Here is a 19,877-nt window from a genome sequence, read left to right on the forward strand (position 1 = left end):
CTCCCGAGAGAAGTTTCGATTGGCGTTTCGATAACGGAGATCGTGAAAACATCGCTACCGGAGACCAACCAGGGAGATGATCCTCTTTCCTAGCTGTATTTGGCCGCGACGAAGGAGGGTTCGAAGCATAGGAGTTCTGCGCGACCGGTACGGTGACGGGTCTTGGTTCAGGCGCCCCGTACTGATATGATTCGATATCGTTTGGTTGTTTCTGCGGGATCAACGGGTCAAACACGTCGAAGAATCCTAGGCGAATGTGATGGTCTGCGTCTATGAAGATATTGGACGGGCGAATGGCACCGTGACACTGATTGTGACCATGAAGCCATGCGAGCCCACTAGCCAGACAATGGGGCCAATTCAGGAGCACAGACTGTTGTGTATTCTTTGGTAGGCGTTTGAAAGAACTTGGCCGATCGGCGAGGAAGGATTTGAATGTGTATTCTGGTGCGTTAGACAACAGTACATTGACAGTGTCGCCCACAGAGTAGGAGCCAAAGACGGAGATAACGTGCTCATGAGCAAGTGGTCGCAAAGCCTTGACTTCCCGAAGGATTTCGTTTTCATCCCGATAGTACGGTTCCTCCGGAAGGGCAATGCTCAAGCGCAGTAATTCCCGGCAATCTGTAGAAGCGTGGACAACGCTATCAATCTGAATAGACTCCGGGAAGGGGATGGGCAGTCTCTGCTGCTTGGGGGCGTCCACGGGCAATGGCTCCTCTTCGTGGAAGACCACATGCTCACCCTCAGGGATCGATCGTACCAAGAACCGGCTCTGTACGCCGGCAAACCTGAAGTCCGAGAAGACATCCTTGACAGGGGCGGCGAGGCGAAGATTGGCAGTGTTCTCTCTGGTGATGGGGAGGTCTTCATCATCGTAGCCGCTATCGATCAGCTGGAATATCCGGCTCTGCAGGTTGAGTTCCAGTAAAACAAGATACAGCTTCCGGGCCCGTTCAAGGATCCAGTCGATGTAGGTATCGTCCGTCAGGCTCTCGCCAAAGGAGAGAAACCAATTGAGCCGCGGATGAAACGCAGGATCGAGGGTCTTCAGGACATAGTCACGCGAGACGGTGGCATCCACCCTCTCCTTTGGCCACCATTGGGACGTTATCTCGGGCATCCTGATGGCATCGCGGGAATCCTGTGCGTCACGTCAGCGGTGCAGCGATTTGGTCCATGCGTCCAAGAGCTTTTTGGGAACAAACCGAGTGTCGCGTGGGCGAGAGGGATAGACGGCATTATATGGCGACTGACCACGTTTTCCCCCCTCGTCTCCGGTGTTGCCCAGTGCTCGCTCGTCCTGGCCATCCTTGGTCTGCGTACAGAGAGACGCCATGATCATCCACCCACGATACGATCCAAAGCCCAACTGGTATTAAACATGGAGGCCAGTCACACCATGCAGCAGGGATGAGAATGAAACCTCAACGATCCTTGGCCGCCATTTGCCCAATCTCAGCCGGCCATCGCGCACTAGCGGAACGAGGGAGATCCTGGTTGCGAGCGAGTGTCTCCATCTTCCCCACGATTCTTCGTCTCTTCTCGAACGTCGGTTAGGAAGGCTTGCTGGGCCTGGGCACGAGAGTCGTAAGAGCAGACCAGAGACGGCAGACTCTTCGCTAGTCAGTTATTAGCCTCGCAGTCTCGCAGCGGCTGGGCGGTTGAGACGAGAACGTCGAACCCTTTGGCCCTGAAACAGACTACCTTCTTGGATTGCTGAAAGCGCAGTGCAGCGAGAACCGGCACTCTGGACAGTGTTCCACGACCGAGTTACATTGCGTTGCTCGTGGGAAGCGCGCCTCGCAGACAAAGCGGAGGGAGTGCTTGATGTGATGAAAGAACGATAAACGGCCCGCTTGTATCCAACGCAGAGGTTTCCCGCCTCTGACCTTGCCGTCGACGGCGTCACGCTCCGTGATTGTCCATTATTACTAAGATCATCCTCGGCCATCCCCTGGCTTCCTTGTCCTCAAAGGCGGAGTAGGGCTGACGTTGCACGCCATATTAATAGCGAACGGTTTATGATCGGGGTGTTGGACCATCACGAGAGCGCAAATCCGCGTTGGCATAACTCTTGTCTGTCTGCTGCATCTGGTTGGATTTGGGACAGCCGATGCTGGAAGCCACCGAGCAACTCCTTTTTCCTGTGGCCATCTCGTCCCCAAGATGGCGTTATCCCTGGCCCAGTAATTTCCGATTGAACCGCGAACCGCATTGGCACTAGTCAACGCCAACCTTGGAGTTGACTTCTGGGTTGGGCATCGCTTGCATCGAGTCACAGCGGGCCCGCGGCCTCAAGACGTGCGAGGCCATTGTGATTGTTCCGTGTCTGGTGCTCAAATTTCAGCCAACGCAACCTGATATCCCAAAGCCAGCTGCTAACTTGGTGCCTGCGGGATCCTGTCGAAATGGCTCCCAAGCATTCGATACGGATAGACTAGGATTGCTTTGGGAACCTCCCTGGCGATGCTCTGACCACTCCAGCGGTCTCGGACACTGCAAGGGTAGCGTTCCATCACGGACGAGCTATTGACTTTTGGCGACAAATGCTCCGTCGTCCACGCCGTATTAGATACGGGAATCATCCCTGGATCAACAAAGAGCGCGTCGTTGCTGCGAATTGACTCCATTCTTTCGAGTCCTGACACTGCGCTCTCAACTCCAAGGATGACCATTTCTTTGATCAAATTTCTGCTCGACATCATGAACTGACAATCTTCTCGCATTGAGCCTGTTTGTCCTGCTCCAGATCTTAGTGCGGAGACTTTTGGTCCTCTTCCCAGGGGTTCCCAAGCGGCTACTCTGTCTTCTTCTAGAATCTGGTCAGAGCTTTTACCAGAACATAGGTGCCCAGATCCTTGAAAGACAGAAGCATTGTCCCTGGCTAAAGGGTACCTTACACAAGCACAGGCATCTTTTTGTCTTCAAATTTGTGGCTGGAATAAGCGACTCTACGCTGGATTGGAGAGTTGAGGATTTCCCAGCAATCAAGATCTCAACAAGCCTGTTCTTAAGATGGCCATTATTAGACTATCATTTCGCTTCTCTTTCTTGAGAATGATTCTTGGGATCTAGCCAGATTTTTAACTATCCTGTCAATGTTGACTGGATCTATGTTCTTGGCTTCAACCTCGCTGCAACGGATCGTACCTTGCACAACATCCGCTGGCTAGTTAGTTACATAGCAGCCAATGTTGACCAGATTGTGGTTTGGCTCCTGTTTCAAGAACAAAAGAAAGCGTTTCAAAAGGGTCCGATGGTCGGCCTACATACATATACGTACGCCGTACATACCATATCCCTCATCTCTTGCCAACACTTCGCCGCATCAAGTCCAGATTGCAATGGCTTTCTCAGCTCTGTCGCAAGACAAGTGCTTTGGCCGCGTTTTTACAGAGGAGCGGTCCAATAGTTGAATTTTCCGGCTAGAATCGTTCGTTCGTCAGCCCTTGTCGGCCTTCAAACAGTGTAAAAGTCGCGTCTGTGATGTCGTTTTGCTCCGTAACGACTCTTGATACCTCAGCCATGAACAGACCGATCTGCATACGCATTTTCCAGAGATCAACACCCGGCAGCCAGTGAAGTATCAACGAAGCGACCAAGTGGCTTCTCAATGGTTGCTAACCTACCGCGTGGCTGAGGATTCTTCAAGGTTTCCAACATCACCAACTTCGACGGTTGGAAGTAATAGGTACCGACAAGTTTCATGACCGTTCACTTGCAGCGCTGGAAATTTGAATGAGCTGCAGGATATGCAGTAGTCTATTCGCTTTTAGTGTCAAGCTATTCCGTATTGAAGAACGCGTGGAGCTTGACTATCAGCAAAACCCCGTAGAAAGGTCTAAATTTTCAGGCCAGCAGCAAACACAGTCGATGATTATCATCACAGCACGACATAGCTAATATTAGCCCCTGGAGGACGCGGTATCCCTGGCCGGCGGGCTCACCGCCCCAGGAACCCTTGAAGAGCTTCCTCCGTAAAAAAAAAGAACTCATAGCGCGATCGGAAGCACAGCACCCAATCTGATTCTGACCAAGCCAGTCGACGCACGGAATAAGCCGAAAAACCACCAATGATAGCGGGTCACCATGGTCTCAGGGGTTCACGAAAATGCGGAAGCCAGGGGAGGCGCAGTTGGTCCCAGCAGAGAAAAACCCCCGGATCATTTCGTTTGGGAAAAACGCAAGGGAGGGCTGAACTTGCTAACAAAACACCTGTTCTGAATGGCAATGCCTTGTTGGACGGGATAACTATTACCAAAAGGAAAAAAAAAAATCCGGGAATCTCCACTGTTCATAGGGCCATGGTCAATCTCCGCCCTGCAAGGGGATTGTCCCTTTGGTTCAGCAAATCGCGACGAGTCCAGGCGAGTTGGAAGCAAGAAGCGTCTTGGTGGCCAGTAACCACAGATAACCTCTGGAAGCCGCAGTGTGTTGGAATTCCCTGCAGCGATGATTTCATGATGGCTGTGGTAACTGACAGGGGTATAGCGGGCCTCGACAAGGGGAATCAGAGGCAGCAGGTTTGAGATTAGAGATTATACATCTCTCTGACTGGGCTCGTCCACCCTTTTGGTGTAAAACTAACTGCCTATCTAGACATAATGACTGACCGCGGATCAGTTCAGAGAGCCGCCCGGAGTCCAGAGCCAATGCAAGAACGGGCAAAATGAAAAGCTGCCCTGTTTATTACATTTCCACAGAGACATTTATAAATATTTTCTCACACAGAAACAGGAGTGTGGACATATATACATACAAGCAGAGATTCAACAGCCGCTCCAAGCAGATACGACAAAGGAAATTAATTCGATCCAGAATTGGGATATCAATTGGTATGTACGGGAAATAAATGCCAACAGGATACGCACTGTGTGCTGGGTAAAAAAAAAAAGGGTCATCAGAGTCTCCGGTCGTCAAAATCGTCATACAAGTCCCTAGCCCAAACATCATAAACTCCAACAACAAGTACGAATAGTACCGAGAGAAACCATCAAGCAACGCCCAAAACACCAGTGCTTTCGAAATTTAGTGTAGCATGTCACGCTGGTCCGCAAACGTCCGGTTGTGGCACACTGCTCACAGCATGAAGCTTTGTATCACGCCAATCATCGAGCTGCCATAGCTGCTAATCCGCGGGCGTTATTCTCCATGACTGTTGCCGTTTCCGTTCTCTCCTCAGCTTTTCGCCAACGATTATACTGAATAGCCTCCACAAGATATCCTCTTCGCTCCAACCCAGTTCATCGGAGCCACCGCGCCGCCTGCTTGCCGCAACCAAGTCACTCCTAAACTTTTCAACGATGGCCAACTGAGTTTCAGTAACTTGGCGATGATGATGTCCATCCGTTGACCACATCCATTTGCCTAACATTGCATCGCGCTCAGCTGTCGGGTGATAGGGAAACGATTGCGGAGACTCTTTTGCCTTGCGGTAAACGCGCCGCAACGCCGCATAATGGTCGTTGGTAAAGTAGCCTGAAAGGGCCAATGGCTTGGTTTTTGGGCTTGTCACTGGAGGTTCTGGTCGCACGATAGTTGGCATACTGGCGGCTGGTTGCTCCTGAACGACATGTCGACTAGAAATCGATGGTTCAATTTTAGCAGCAGGCGACCCATTTCGAGGTCTTGCATTCGCAGCGCGCGACGGAGCGAGCCATTTTGGCGCAAGGCTCGTAATCCGATTGAACCACGTTGGAGGGCCGGCAGAATCTCTGGCTTCGGGCGGTACCATATCGACTGCTTCTATGTCTGAACTCCCACGAATCTCTGCATTCTGGCCAACAATCTTTTCCCCCTGATACCCCAGGTCGGGCGAAATCAGGTCCCGATCTCTTTGCAGGACCAACTGTCTAAGGGAATGCCCAGCTGGCGAAGGTTCATCTTGTTCGTTTGTCAGAATGTCGCTGCCCGTGTATTTCAGAGAAGGCGGAGGAGGAATATCTGAAATAGAGTCGCTCGATAGTGAGCGCCCGCCGCTGTACTGCTCCGCAGGGCCTAAGACTTGGGTTTCAGGAGCGGCGGATGCTGGAGATGGTTGCATTGCTTCATCCTCCGGTGCCGGAACGCGGGAATCTGACCTTCTTTCGGCATGAGATCCCTTCCGGCCCTGAAGGAACTTCCTCGTCGAACTCGAGGGTGACCCAATTAAGGAGGAGAATTCAAAATCTTTATCTTTATATCTCGCTAACTGAGATTTTCCAAGAGATAACATTGGATTCTTCTTGTGAGGGCCTGACAAGAACAGTTCAGGAAACTCTTCGCGTTGGCGTTCATCCACAGTTTCTTTTGTAGAAGCAGCAGCCCTACGAGGATGAACTGTATCGTCGTGGGTGGCGTCAGCAAACGATAAGAGATCCGATTCTGAATCATGGTCGACTTCCCGGGCCTCTTGCTGCCAAATGTCCTCATAATCATCGTCTTCAACAACAGTGCTGTTAGCATGGTCGCTCAGCATTTCTTTGTTCTGGGGCGTAGGAGCTTGGTCGGCTGACTCGTCGCCGTCATCACTGTCAATAACAATGACCTGGCTTGCATTAGCCGTTTCAATTTGGCGACTGATAGCTTCCCTTTCGCGTTGCCATTCAACTTCGCGTCTAGCTATTTCGACGTTAAGCTTTTCAGTCAAATTCCCATCTTCAGTGGTTATAGCTCCGCCTTGATCTGCAGCGCCATCTTCCTGGTCCTGTTCCGGGCCCTGAGACGCTGTTGATATAGATTGGCTACCGTCCGCGCCGATGTCGAGTACGGGATATTGGACATCCCCGTAGTCTGAATCGGATACGGCATCCCCCTGGGTTGCGTCTATTTGCTTGTCCTGATGTAACTCTCGAATCCTTTGCGCTAATACCTCTCCAAAGCGGAAACCCGCACATAACTCTCTCCGAGTTTCCATATTAAAGTGTTTAAACAATTCGTCTAGCCGCTGCCTCGTAGCCTCTGGATCATCGCTTTGAGCGTCATTGATATTGTCAAGGGGGAGTTTATAATTGAGGGCATTTTGATTGCGGATAAGGATTCTCTGAAAGGATATTCCAACCCTAATAATACGCATTAATCTGACAAGTGGCCTTCGAGCAGCAACCGGTTTTTGCGCAACTGGAACAGCTAGCGGTGCTAGTTCATTTAAAGTAGTACCGACAACAGCAGTCTGAGGTTTAGTAAACGATTCTTCTGATACCTCTCTGTCTGCCGCAGCATCACCTGAATTTGCTTTAATGGAGCGAGAAGGAATTGCAGCATGGGAGTCTGTTGCAAAGGATATGCCCTTTTCTTTTTCCAAAGATATCCCTGTTTCTGTGAATCTTTTTCCCAAGATGCCACGAAAAACATTTGTTATACCACCGGAGCTAGTCGATCCCCGCTGCGAGCTGAGAAGCCTTTGCTTCGCGGACGGTAAGGAATTTAAGGAGACCATACTGAATCCCTCACTTTCCATTATGGTATCAAATTCTCTGTGTTCAACAGGGGGACCTGCAGTGTGTGCCCCCTTCAATTGCACCACATTTGTATCACTAGCTTCCACGTGTATATTTTGGGGCTCCGGAAGCTCTTCTCCAATTTGGGACGAGGAAGTGGGCGTCGGATAAAGACGAAACCTGGGCCTTGGTGTATGTCCGGCAAAGGTTGTGTTGATGGGAGATAGATCACCATCTCTTAGCGCAAGCGGAGTAGCGTCTGGCTCAGCGAATTGATTTTCGTGGTCCGCTGTTACTCCTGTATCATCAATAGGCGCTTGTGAAATGGCATCTTGAGTCGTAGGAGCGATCGGCTCATGGACGGGTTGATAAAAGGAGGCACCATATTGCTCAGATTGATGTATAGTGTTGTCGATGTCCTGCGCGATATCCAGAAACGGATCACCTCCACTAGGAAGGTCAATGATCGATTTGGCGGGGGAACTTTGGCGAGTGGGTGAGTTTTCACCAAGAAATTCTAGAGTTTTCCTTGGTCTCCCTCTTCTCCGTTTTTCGACGGTATCCAACGCACCATCAAGAAGTCCAGCGGGCCTTTTCCTCCTCGGCGTAGGCGTACGCTTTGATAAGTCGGACTTCGCTCCTCTTCGCTGTTTTTTTTGTGGGGTTTTCTTTGATGGCGAGTTCTCATCTTTGAGCGGGATTTTCAAGGTGTTCGTGTTTTTCCAGCCGGTAGTACCATTCTGAGTCATACCATTACCCTCTTCATCATCGTCTCTTTCGGCTTCGACTGTCACACGAATGCGCCAGGGACTGATGTTATTCTCCGAGTGTAGAGTCGTTTTGGTCGGAGAAAGAGATCTCCGACTGAATCGGTCTCCCGATGGAGTAGACGGTAAGATTATATCTGGATATTTAATCGATCTTGCGCTCTTCGCGCTTTTATTTTTACTTTTGGCGAGCCATGGGGTTCTCGGGGTTCGGGACTTGAAGGGTGTCATGCTCATCCTCCGCTGGGAAAACGGCTTGGTGGCGGATGAGAGAAGGAATTCAGGATCGCCGGGGTAACCCAACGGGTCAGGGGAAGAGCTGAGACTTCGAGCCTCCATCGTGACACGTTATCCTTCCTTTTCTCGAGCGCGGGGATCGTAACAGGCAACGGTAGGGAATTGCGACCAAGGCGGAGGCGTCAACGGTAGCGGGCATCAACCGGAATATATTCTCCATCGGGCGCGGCCCAGTTCTAGTCGCAAAACTCATCAATTCTAGCACAGCATCCGAGCATGACCAGGCAATCCAACAGGTACGGTCTCAAAGCGGTTCGCTCTTGTCTGATCGTTCGACTTGCGCCGGCTTCAAGGTCGTCAGGGGTGGCTCGTGCGCTTTGTTTATGTTTGTCTTGCTTATGTAATAACACAAAACGGATTAACGTATATCCTCAAATGCCAAGGAGCTTAACGGCTAACCATATACGGTCTAGTGTATGCAGCAAATCCGGACCCACATCGGCCCGAAGCCCCCCCACGCCTGCCGAACATCGTCATTCCCGAATCTCAGCATTATTATTGAATATCCGCAATGCTCAGGCAAGCCGCAACGGCGTACATATTACTGGCTTGGTCCGCCCTTTCGGAAGGTATCCCTGCGTCACACACCTCAATCCTAACGGCCCGAGCTATGAATTTGTGGGATTGTTCAAGTCCGGGTCGCCTGACCTCCTAGATCCTAGACATGTGGATGGCTAGCAACGTACCCTGTATGACGATTATGTTTCCACGGATCAACGTCGCTTGGAACCCCCTGAGGTTAAAAGATTTGTGCACACCCAATACTACCTACTAAGCAAATATCTGCGGTCACCCAGCCCGCTGCCTTTCCGGTTTTAGCGGGTGAGCGATGCCGCCCTGAAGTTGTCCGACCGGGGTGGGGCTCGGGTGCCAAACCCCACAGTGAAAAGCTGAGGCCGGACCTTGTTGCTTCTTCACGCTTACTCCGTACTCTCTCCAATCTGATTACCATGGAAGGCTGGCTGAAAGAATCTGGAGCGGTAGGCTTGGACGCCCTGGAGCTTGCCGAGTTCCCGGTCATTGGGCGCGGCGTCAGAACACTGCGGCGTTTCAACGAAGGAGAAAGGATTCTCACCATTCCACGCGACGTTCTCTGGACAGTCGAACACGCATATGCTGACCCTCTTCTTGGACCAGTTCTTCGCTCTGCGCGGCCACCCTTGTCTGTTGACGACACCTTGGCTACGTATATTCTCTTTGTCCGATCGCGCGAGTCAGGATACGATGGCTTGCGAAGCCATTTAGCGGCGGTACCTAAGAGCTACTCTTCAAGTATTTTTTTTACGGAGGATGAGTTGGAAGTTTGCGCTGGAACTTCACTATACGCCATCACGAAACAGCTGGGGCGGTGCATTGAGGACGATTACAGGGCATTAGTCGTGCGAGTACTTGTCCAGTATCGAGAACTTTTTCCCCTCGACAAATTCACCATCGAAGATGCATGTACTACACGCGTGTGATGTATGTTGCGAATCGACCACTAACACCTCTTTCCGTCCTTTTAGTACAAGTGGGCTCTTTGCACCGTGTGGAGTCGCGCGATGGATTTTGCTCTGCCAGATGGAAAATCGGTTCGACTGCTGGCACCCTTCGCGGATATGTTAAACCACTCATCCGAGGTTAGGCAGTGTCATGCCTACGATCCCTTGTCCGGAAACCTCTCTATCCTTGCGGGGAAAGGCTACGAAGCCGGAGATCAGGTATGTTCCCCTTGCTTCCTGACGGTATCAATTGGTGCGCTTATCTGGGGAGTATTCTTTCAGGTGTTTATCCATTACGGGTCTGTTCCGAATAATCGCCTTTTACGTCTCTACGGCTTCGTCATACCCAGTAATCCTAACGACAGCTATGATCTCGTTCTTGAAACGCACCCGCTGGCGCCATTTTTTGAGCAAAAGCGTAAGCTCTGGGCATTGGCTGGACTCGATTCTACCTCTACCATCTCCCTCACTCTCACCGATCCGCTACCGAATAATGTCCTTCGATACCTCCGTATTCAGCGGTCAGACGAATCGGATCTCGCTGCCGTAGCGCTTCAGCAAGCTGATCCTAAATATGAGAAAATCAGCAATTCAAGCGAAGTGGAAGCTCTGCAGTTTCTAATAGAATCGTTCAGCGGTATACTGGATAGTTTTGGAACTCAGCCGGAAAAGCTAGAAGAACAGCTCGCGGAGGGCCTCTATCCTTCAGGTGGGAATGCATGGGCGGCGGCGCACGTTAGCTTGGGCGAACAGCAGGTGCTGAGATTGGCAAGAAAGAGAGCAGAGGATATGCTAGCAGCAGTGGAGCGTGGAAGTGGAATTGAGAAGGGCTCATTATCAGCAGCGGCACAATGCGCGAATTGCAAAAAGGACTTTGTGCAATTGATGACATGTGGGAGGTGCAAAGCAGTTAAGTATTGCGGGCGGACATGTCAGGTCGCTCATTACAAAGAGCACAAGGCAAAATGTCAATATACAGGTTCTCAGACAAAATAAAAATCAAAGAGCATCTGCAACTTCTTCCGTCAATTTATCCAGAATCACAGTCACATATCTAGGACTTTGCATCATCTTACACGAAAAATATCACATCTGTTTGAACCGATAGTTTTGAAACTGTGTTTGGGTTATTAGAGAATACTCAACTCTGTACTTCAATGCTAATTCTAGTCTTTCTGCTCACCTGAAGACTGATGGATGCCGTTTGATACCACCTGACTCACCTGTTAAAGCGGCGGTTTGATAGAGTTATATACACCTACCTGGACATCCGCTGTTGCTCCCTTGTTACATCGCGTCACGCCCATCCATGGTCCCATGCTCTTTGCTATGCTTATTTTATGCTTAATTGGATATCGAACGATGCACCACCCAAGGGATCGGAGCTTTAAAGCTTTCCTCTTCCGCTGGGTGCCAGTGGTGACGTCGTCCAATTTCTCGTGAAGCTCGGTGGTGACGGTATATAAAATCCCTACTTCTCTGTTTAACGAGGAGCTCGTCACAGCAAATGAAGCAGACCTTTTCCCCTCACCATATCTGTCTCTTTTATCCCAATGCATTGTTCGGCTTTGACAAGGGCGTTGTGGCTCGCATGGGTGGTTTCGGCGCAGCCTCCACCACCAAGCGCTAATGCAACCGTGCCCGCCCCTGGGCCTACAGGGACCTCACCGGCGCCGGCACCCGTGCCCACAGAGCCCCCGTCCAACGGCTCGGCATCCTTGGAAGTTTTCACCATCTCAGCAAACAATATCACGGCCTCATTTATTCCGTACGGTGCCCGCTTGACCTCCCTGCTTGTGCCGGATAGATCCGGCCAGCAGCAGGATATCGTAGTCGGGTTCGATGATCCTGCCCAATACGTTGCGAATGCCGCTTCCAACAACGCTTATATTGGACCTGTTGTTGGACGCTATGCGAACAGAATCAAGAACAGCACCTTTGTCCTAGATGGCGTCACATATCACATCCCTTCGAACGAGTTCAACAAGACTCAGACTGTGCATGGCGGCGTTGTCGGCTATGACCAACGGAATTGGATCGTTACTGACTATACCACAAATTCCATCACCTTCGCTCTCTTTGATAGGGGGTTTGAAAACTTCCCGGGTGATGTGATAAACCTGGCGACCTATACAGTCAATTCTTCGTGGAGTGCGAACAACTCAGACTTTCAAACTCAACTCACGACGAGGACTGTGTCCATTGCCCTAACAGCGAGGACACCCATCATGCTGGCGAACCATATCTACTGGAATTTGAATGCTTTCAAGGAGCCGAATATCCTGAACAACACATATCTTCAGCTCCCCCTATCGAGTCGGTATATCCCGACAGACTCGCATTTAATCCCTACAGGGCAGATAGGGGATGTCAAAACGGCGCTTAACGGCACTCTGGACTTCACATCTCCGAAACTGGTTGGTCAAGATATCCGCTCCGCATCAGTCTGCGGTAACAACTGCACGGGATATGACACATGTTTCATCATCGACCGGCCATCCAACCGTTCAGACTGGACTTCGTCTCCAGAGACCATGATCCAGGCTCTTAACATGACCTCTACCACCACCGGTATCTCCATGGTTGTTCACACCAATCAAAAAGCTGTCCAGATTTACAGCTGCAACACCCAAAATGGAACTCTACCCGTCAAACCATCGCAGGTTCAACGCAACAATCAGCAAAACGCTGGAAATATGACACACCCTGTCGATACAGTGCAACAATATGGGTGTCTCGTCATTGAGCCGGAGGGTTGGATTGATGGAATCAATAATCCACAATGGGGTCAGTTGCCGTATCAAGTATTTGGACCTGCTTCTGCCCCAGCGGTTAACTGGGCGACCTATGTTTTTGGGACGGTATAGATGGCAGCCGGCCCAGGCGAGGGAGGGCCTGTTTTGTTTGTTAGCATTGTATCCATGGAAGTAGCTCTTTGTATTCCCTTGTTCACCATTAGTGGAAGTTCTCTTGATGTCCCTGGAGGCCATGCTATTGTAAAGGATTATCAAGGACGGCATTGTGCTTGAAGCCTGGGTATTTAATCTTATAGATGAAATCAGGAAGTCATTCGCATGCAGGATTTGATTCTTAGTCTTTTCCAGTTCGCAACTAGCTATCCTCTGATGGGACTATTCCGCCTCCCTATTAATCACACCATCTCTCGCGAGGCAAATAGTAGGAACTTGAGATTAATCGTAGGAAGACAGATGCCTTGGTTGACACCAGCAATAACAAATCTACCGCATCCATCAGTAAGGGCGAATACACCGTTATCATCGCGATTCATGTTTCCGCCAAACCACCCAACGCACTCCACTAGACTCGGGGACCAACTCCAAGGAACCACAAAGAATAACCCGGGTGAGGACTTCTGGCATTAGTACCGTATGCCACGCGCCAAGGGGGGGAACGTCGACCCTTGCACGTTCTCTTTGTCCTCCCACACAAAACCAAAGTACAAAGGTTGTCGTTTGGGTATGGTGCCTTGAATGAAAACCTCGCGCCGTTGGGACCGTAAAGGAGGTTTCATGTTTGGATCGTCAGCTTCACAGTGAAAACATGACATTCCACTCGCGATACGATGGGATACCCCTGAATCTATATTGGCAAATTGGTGTTAGTCACCAAAGGATAGAGTAAAGATGAGAGGGAACAGAATCGCTTTACCTTCGGGGTTCCGTACGCTCCTGTCCCTGTTCCTCCCTCATAACTTGCTTCACTTCGTCAATTCTTTCCAGCTCCCTTAGGTGGAACATGACGAATTTCGCTAGGCGGTTTCTAGAGTTTCTCAAACTCTGGATTCTGGCGTGCAAGCACTCAGATGTGTGCTCGAGGTCACCGTGCCCGCGCAGGTCGTGGAGGGTGTATGTCAGTTGCTCGACGGTCTCGTTTTGGGCAATGACTTCCCGCTTAATCCGTTCCAGTTGGCCGGCGTGGTAGTTCATTAGTCCGTCGAGCTTGACATGGTCGTATGGAAGCGTGTCGCATGGCGAGGACGACAGGGCTGATACGTCCAATTCCGCAGCAGCGAGAACATCATTCGTACGATGTTGGCCGCTTCCTCCTCTCGAACTCGTGGAGCCGTCCCTGTCCATTGCCGGGCGGAACCGGCCAGCATTCGAGGCGCGTTCAGGGACGAATGACGGGGTCGTCTCTGCAGAATAGGGGCCCGAGATTCTGCGGAGTCCCTGCATGAAGGAGCTCATTCGACGCATATTGAAGAACGGGGGGAAGTAATCTTATATAGACCTTGAGAAGAAAGAAATGGCTACTTCGGAGAAGTTCGAGTTCTGAAAGACAAGGTGCTCAAAGGACTTTGGATGCTCAGAATACAACTTGAAAGAGAGAGGAGAACTTTTTCTTCGCGTCGCTGACGGTAACTAGCGAAGTGTTACGCTTTGGAGGACGTGGAGGGGAAATTCCGAAGTGAGGTGAATGATAGAAAGGGCAAAACACGCTTTTTCCACTGAAGGAGTATGACTTGCAACGACAACAAGCACCGCTCCCCATTCTTTCATTTGAATCTCTCCCACATACCGGTTGATGGCGTCGAAGAGGACAGCTATAGGCAGCTTTGTTGTCATATATAGCAAGAACGGAGAACCATCGTCCATTCGGCCATCTCAGGATGATACCCTCAAGGTAGTCCAACAGCAATTCCTTTATATCCGTCCTCAGTTAGACTGACTTCTCGCTTGCGGGATATAGGTTAATATATGTAAACTTCTCTTAACCGAACGTTGCCCCTTGTTAATTGATAATAAGAAGCTAGCATGATAACGAGGGCCACAGCTCGTCCGCGAAGTTTTCGAGGATACGATTATGCCCATTCACCAAGCGTCCAGCTTGATCTGTCGCCCCCAGACCTAGCCATGCCTGGCCCGTAGGCTGATCTTCGATCCATTACCGTATTCATATTATACTCTCGGCTAGCACCCGAAAGTCCGTGCTGAAGGAATTTTTCTCGGTCAACTTCAACTAAGCCTTTTATTTTTAAACTGGTTACCAGGCTGGCACCAGCCCATGATCCTAGCGAATCTACTTGTCGAGAAACGCCTTGTATGTGTGCTTCTGAATCCTTGCCGGTTTGCTGAAATCTCTCATCGATGAAACTTGAATCCGGTATTTTATCTGATATTCTGAGAGGGATGTCTGCAGTAGACTCGCCGGCGACTGTTTTCAGGTGCTGCTCATCCATATTTGGTTTATTATTTTTTAATCCTTTATCAAGTACTTTGCCTCGGGCTGGACGCCACTGACGTGTTTTGACTAGTGAATCCACGTCCTCTATGATTCTCCGCCGTATTCCAGGGATGTTCGATCCGCCTCCGGTGAATGTAATCCTAGACATACAGGTTCCACGCACATCCGGAGAAAGTGCAAGCAGCGTGTTGTAAACAAGTATATCCAATGGAGTATCGTCGTCATCCCAATCTCGCTGGTCCGCCGGGCCTGCAAACAATGCTTGTTCCACCGGTTCAGAAAGCTTTAGGAACGATACGTCTATAGACGACATCTCATCTCCAACAGGAAGTGGTAGAGAGACTAGACTTGGTTGCCCAGATTCCACACGGGAAACACCATTGTCGTCGTCGTCTAGGAGAGAGGCGCGGTCAGAGGCTTCCGTGACCTGAGACTCTGACTGTCGCTGGGATTCGGTCCCAGTCCTGCACCACGCAAATCGAGCCAGAATATCTTCGCAAAGATCAACGCTTACTGTTATGGTATCATCATTATCCGTGGTTGAATGCTCCTCGTGCCGGACAATCTGGGTTAAAAACTTGCCAAAGCGCTGCATTAGAAGTTTCATTGCACGAGTACTCCGTTTAGATTGGATTTCTCGGTATTCATAAAGGGCCGTAACGGTTGTTTCCTCCCAGCCAATATCTATAACGAGTGCTGACCTAACGCCAGCCCCAACAGCAGCCATAGCAGGAGATGGAAGAAGCGTGATGCTAGGGTATTTCCAACGGTGGAATATCGTGGATAATAGGGAGGACAATAGTGCGTGAGGGACGATTGACGGAAGAACGAGAACCAAGCGCGAGGAGCCAGCGTCCGTGAGCAGATATTTGTTGTATAGCTCCCGAACAGCCCGTTCAAGTCTGTCTTCGAATAGCCCGATATCAAGGCCTCGAATGTCCTTGCGCCATAATTCATATTTCTCTAGCCAGTTTTCGGCATTGACAGGCGTTATCTTTCCCTTTTGCACGGCTTGATTCGGATTTCTCATCCATCCCCGATAATCGCCCACTCGTCTTGCTTCTTCTGGGCCGAACCCTACCACGCATGTCGGAGTGCTGCTGCCTTCAAAGCCCCCCCGCAACCAACGTGATCCAATTTCTAAGATGACAGCATCTTCCTCATGACGAAATGATGAGCCCGGCGAGGAGGAGCCCGTGTAGAGAGAGTAAGTCTGGCGAGACTGCTGTGGAGTGTGGGGAGACGCTGGGGCCTGTGATCGAGACGACCGGAGATTTGTCCGTATGTCCGCCGCCGCTGGTCGTTTATCCAAGCCAGAAGATGGGGAAGAAATGGTCGTCATGGTTGACAATTGAGAAACGGCTTCCCCTTATCCGACCGAATCAAGGTATCAATATAGTTAGTTGGTATAAGGTTACAGCCAGTTAGCATAGTATTAGTATCTGTATCGAAGCTGCTGTTAGAATGAAAATAGTCTAGGTCAATTAGCAATCTTCGCTCTGGACTGTTATCACTCTAGGGGTCGCGACAGTTATAAGTCCTAACAGAACAACATGTCAATCACCGCATTCCAGAGGGCTTTCACCAAAGTCTTTGCAACGGGAGATCTCACTCACATTTATCCCTTGATCTTCACCGATGCTGGGGCTGTTCGATCCCATCTTCACCCATGCGGGCGGTGATGTCGTCGCGCAGATGAGGCTCAACGCGTTACTGTGTGTTGGCGGTGAGTGCTGGCAGAATGGCCTTAGTCAGCTTGCTTACTCCGCATTGTCAAAGTAAACAAACAACAAGGTACGGACCACCATCTACGGATCATTCAAAAGGCAATGTATGTTAACCAGCTAGACTATGTTATTTGAATGGGCATACCAGGGTAAGTCTACGCTTGATATGAGACACAAATTCGTGATGCCAAATGCTGACTACTACAGACTTGTCCAAGAGCTTGGCTCAGGCGACCGCATCTCATTAGCGAAATTCGCAATCGACCATCTTCAACGAACGGCACGACCAGTTCGAATTGCTGTCGATGCGTCTATTTGGCTCTTTCAGGTCCAATCCGCCCAGGGCGGGCTAAATCCTGAGCTCCGAGCCCTGTTCTACCGACTTGCGCGGCTACTCGCGTTGCCCATTCAGCCACTCTTCGTCTTTGATGGACCAGAACGCCCCGAGTATAAACGGGGAAAGCTGATTGCAAGAAATGGCGGGTCTCACATTATCGGTTCGTTTAAACGGCTCATCGAGCTTTTCGGGTTCAATTTCTATGACGCACCGGGGGAGGCCGAGGCGCAGTGCGCAAAGCTTCAAATAGCCGGCATAGTCGATGCATCCTTAAGCAATGACATCGACACCTTAATGTTTGGTTCACAGGTTACGCTCTTGAACTTTTCAAAAGCAAGTCCCAAGAATTCCGGTCCAGCTACACACGTCAACGTATATCGACACAGCAGTCCAAACGCGAATGTGACCTTTGACACTGCTGGCATGGTATTATTCGCACTTTTAAGCGGTGGCGACTACTTGCCTGCAGGCGTACCGAGGTGCGGACCTAAACTAGCTGCCGAGATTGTCCGTGCCGGGTTCGGTGCCGATTTGTTAGACATTATCAAGAGTAACCCTAAGGACTTGGATGCTCCTCTAAATGAATGGAGAGAGAGATTGGACTACGAGCTTTCCACAAACGAAAGTGGCTATTTCAAATCTAAACACAAAGCTGTCAAAATTCCCAAAGATTTCCCCGATTTGCGAGTCCTATTGGACTATATCTCTCCCGTCACCTCAACAGAGAAAGAGGTGGAAAAATTAGAAAGCCTTCAATGGAATCAAAAAATCGATGTTTCCTCGCTGAAGCAATTTGTGTGTGATAAGCTCGGATGGGATGGCCTTGCTGGCCAATATCGGTTTATCCGGACAATCGCGCCTTCGCTCCTCTGCTGCTCCCTGCGTGACTCTACTGTAAATCCTATTCAGGCCAAAATACGCGGCAGAAAAGAGAACATAAACATGGACGGCCTGGCCGAGTTAAAGTTGCAATTTGTCCCAGCCGATGTTGTTGGGATCGAGTTAGAATCGGAATTAGGTCCTACATCTAGTGCCGCAATCGACGTAGCCGAATCTGACTCCGAAGACGATCAGATCGAGCCTCCCAGTTCAGCTACAAAGCGAACTCCATATGATCCGACAAAAGAACAGATCCTTTGGGTTTTTGAGGCACTAGTGGTACTGGGTATGCCAACTGCGCTAAAGAATTGGAATGATGAGCAGGAACAGAAGAAATTGGCCGCTTCTAAACCGCAGGGCTCGGCAAAGGGTTCCAGGAAAGGGAAGAAAGCTGTAGATTCTGGGATGGCGCCTGGTGCCCTTCATCGATATGGCACTGTTGTGAAAACGCAAACGAAAACACATGGTGGTTCCCGGAAATCCACTCAACCCGCTGCTGGAGGGTATAATCCTTGTGAAAACCGTCGGGATTCTACGAGCAACCAAATACAAAAAACAATCGCTGATTGCGCTGCGTTCACCGTTCGAAGTACGAAGAGCGGGACGTCGTCCTTACCCGGGGTATCAAAATCACCCAAGGGAATGGATATGCCGACTTCAAGTGACATCGAAGCAGCGATGGCTCTTGGACACAGTGACGAAGGTAGATTGCCGTCCTCAAAACAACGAAACCATTCTAATTACTCTGACTCCGTTTCCAGAATCATGGATCGAGTAGAGGCAGGTTCACGATACATCACGATCTCTTCCTCTGACGAGGACTCAGACCGGGGTGAAAAGGGTCTGAAACCGTGCCAGACTAAAGGTGAAGCAAAAGCCCCAAAACCAAAATTCAAGAGCCGCAAGCCTGCGGCCTTGACGTCCGATCAGACTCCATCGCGCACGAAGCCTCGCCTGCGGACAGCGAATGTCTTAGCAGATGGAGGAGAACATATAACCCCAGAGAAGTCGTCACAGATCTCCTCAAAATCTTTGTGCGAGCAAGCTGTCTCATTCCTTGACCAACTACTCGAGGATTGCAAATCACCAGACTCCACCAAGACCGAAATATCTAGTAAACAACCTAACCACGGTGATCTGATGGACGGCAAAACTCAAAGTGGCCTTACACATACACCCGATATTTTCAGCAGGAATGGTTCATCAACGGACGTGACCTGTAATACAACAAAGCAACCCAGGTCGACCAAGAAAGGGAAACGATCTAAACGGATTAGCATAATAGATTTAACTTGATGGGATTTGGCTCAAGCCGTTTCCCCCTTTTTTGAAGGTTTGATAGCGCATTGGGCTTTCCTTTTGAGATACGACGTCCTTTTGGGCACCTTGCTCTCTATTGGCTCTTGATTATCACCGGCTTGCTGCCAGTATGCTAACTGGAGTGGTTTTGTTTGGTCTACACCTTTTCTTCTGGATATAATTCATTACTGGCTTATACATCCTTGTCGCACGATATTTTGAGAAATCACGAGAAACCAGGGGCAGCACTGCGCAACCATTTTACAGAGACATTGAGCCTGACAATTAAATCTTCATGTTATTTACTTCTCTCCAAATAGTTGAATATCCAAGTTTATACCGGGCTGCTATAGTGTAACAAAAGCATGGCTGTGCGTCACTTGCGCACGATATCTCTGATGTAGTAAACCCCAGAGGCTCGTTGACTTTTCAAAGACGAGCCTACTCGAAGCTAAAAAGTTCCG

At 50.0% G+C, this 19,877-nt stretch overlaps 7 protein-coding genes across 7 annotated transcripts; 3 read left to right on the forward strand and 4 right to left on the reverse strand.

Moving 5' to 3' along the window:
* Positions 1 to 54: 54 nt before the first annotated feature.
* On the reverse strand, positions 55 to 2,705 carry UREG_07286 (uncharacterized protein; the record flags this gene model as incomplete). Its single annotated transcript, XM_002582467.1, has 5 exons — positions 55 to 136; positions 183 to 1,144; positions 1,427 to 1,575; positions 1,708 to 1,971; positions 2,387 to 2,705. 5 exons carry the CDS (start codon positions 2,703 to 2,705, stop codon positions 55 to 57), a joined length of 1,776 nt encoding a protein of 591 aa, XP_002582513.1.
* Positions 2,706 to 5,131: 2,426 nt separating this feature from the next.
* Positions 5,132 to 8,527, reverse strand: UREG_07287 (uncharacterized protein; the record flags this gene model as incomplete). Its single annotated transcript, XM_002582468.1, has 1 exon — positions 5,132 to 8,527. The coding sequence occupies one exon, from the start codon at positions 8,525 to 8,527 to the stop codon at positions 5,132 to 5,134; it is 3,396 nt and encodes a 1,131-aa protein (XP_002582514.1).
* A 908-nt stretch (positions 8,528 to 9,435) lies between these two features.
* On the forward strand, positions 9,436 to 10,962 carry UREG_07288 (uncharacterized protein; the record flags this gene model as incomplete). The annotated part of the gene is made up of 3 exons (XM_002582469.1): positions 9,436 to 9,864; positions 9,991 to 10,185; positions 10,249 to 10,962. The coding sequence occupies 3 exons, from the start codon at positions 9,436 to 9,438 to the stop codon at positions 10,960 to 10,962; spliced, it is 1,338 nt and encodes a 445-aa protein (XP_002582515.1).
* A 557-nt stretch (positions 10,963 to 11,519) lies between these two features.
* On the forward strand, positions 11,520 to 12,833 carry UREG_07289 (uncharacterized protein; the record flags this gene model as incomplete). The annotated part of the gene is made up of 1 exon (XM_002582470.1): positions 11,520 to 12,833. One exon carries the CDS (start codon positions 11,520 to 11,522, stop codon positions 12,831 to 12,833), a length of 1,314 nt encoding a protein of 437 aa, XP_002582516.1.
* Positions 12,834 to 13,345: 512 nt separating this feature from the next.
* Positions 13,346 to 14,183, reverse strand: UREG_07290 (uncharacterized protein; the record flags this gene model as incomplete). Its single annotated transcript, XM_002582471.1, has 2 exons — positions 13,346 to 13,566; positions 13,652 to 14,183. 2 exons carry the CDS (start codon positions 14,181 to 14,183, stop codon positions 13,346 to 13,348), a joined length of 753 nt encoding a protein of 250 aa, XP_002582517.1.
* Positions 14,184 to 14,788: 605 nt separating this feature from the next.
* On the reverse strand, positions 14,789 to 16,513 carry UREG_07291 (uncharacterized protein; the record flags this gene model as incomplete). The annotated part of the gene is made up of 1 exon (XM_002582472.1): positions 14,789 to 16,513. One exon carries the CDS (start codon positions 16,511 to 16,513, stop codon positions 14,789 to 14,791), a length of 1,725 nt encoding a protein of 574 aa, XP_002582518.1.
* A 520-nt stretch (positions 16,514 to 17,033) lies between these two features.
* On the forward strand, positions 17,034 to 19,410 carry UREG_07292 (uncharacterized protein; the record flags this gene model as incomplete). Its single annotated transcript, XM_002582473.1, has 2 exons — positions 17,034 to 17,047; positions 17,106 to 19,410. The coding sequence occupies 2 exons, from the start codon at positions 17,034 to 17,036 to the stop codon at positions 19,408 to 19,410; spliced, it is 2,319 nt and encodes a 772-aa protein (XP_002582519.1).
* Positions 19,411 to 19,877: the final 467 nt, after the last annotated feature.

The sequence above is a fragment of the Uncinocarpus reesii genome, genomic scaffold (assembly GCF_000003515.1).
Source record: "Uncinocarpus reesii 1704 scaffold_5 genomic scaffold, whole genome shotgun sequence".
Lineage (NCBI taxonomy): Eukaryota > Fungi > Ascomycota > Eurotiomycetes > Onygenales > Onygenaceae > Uncinocarpus > Uncinocarpus reesii.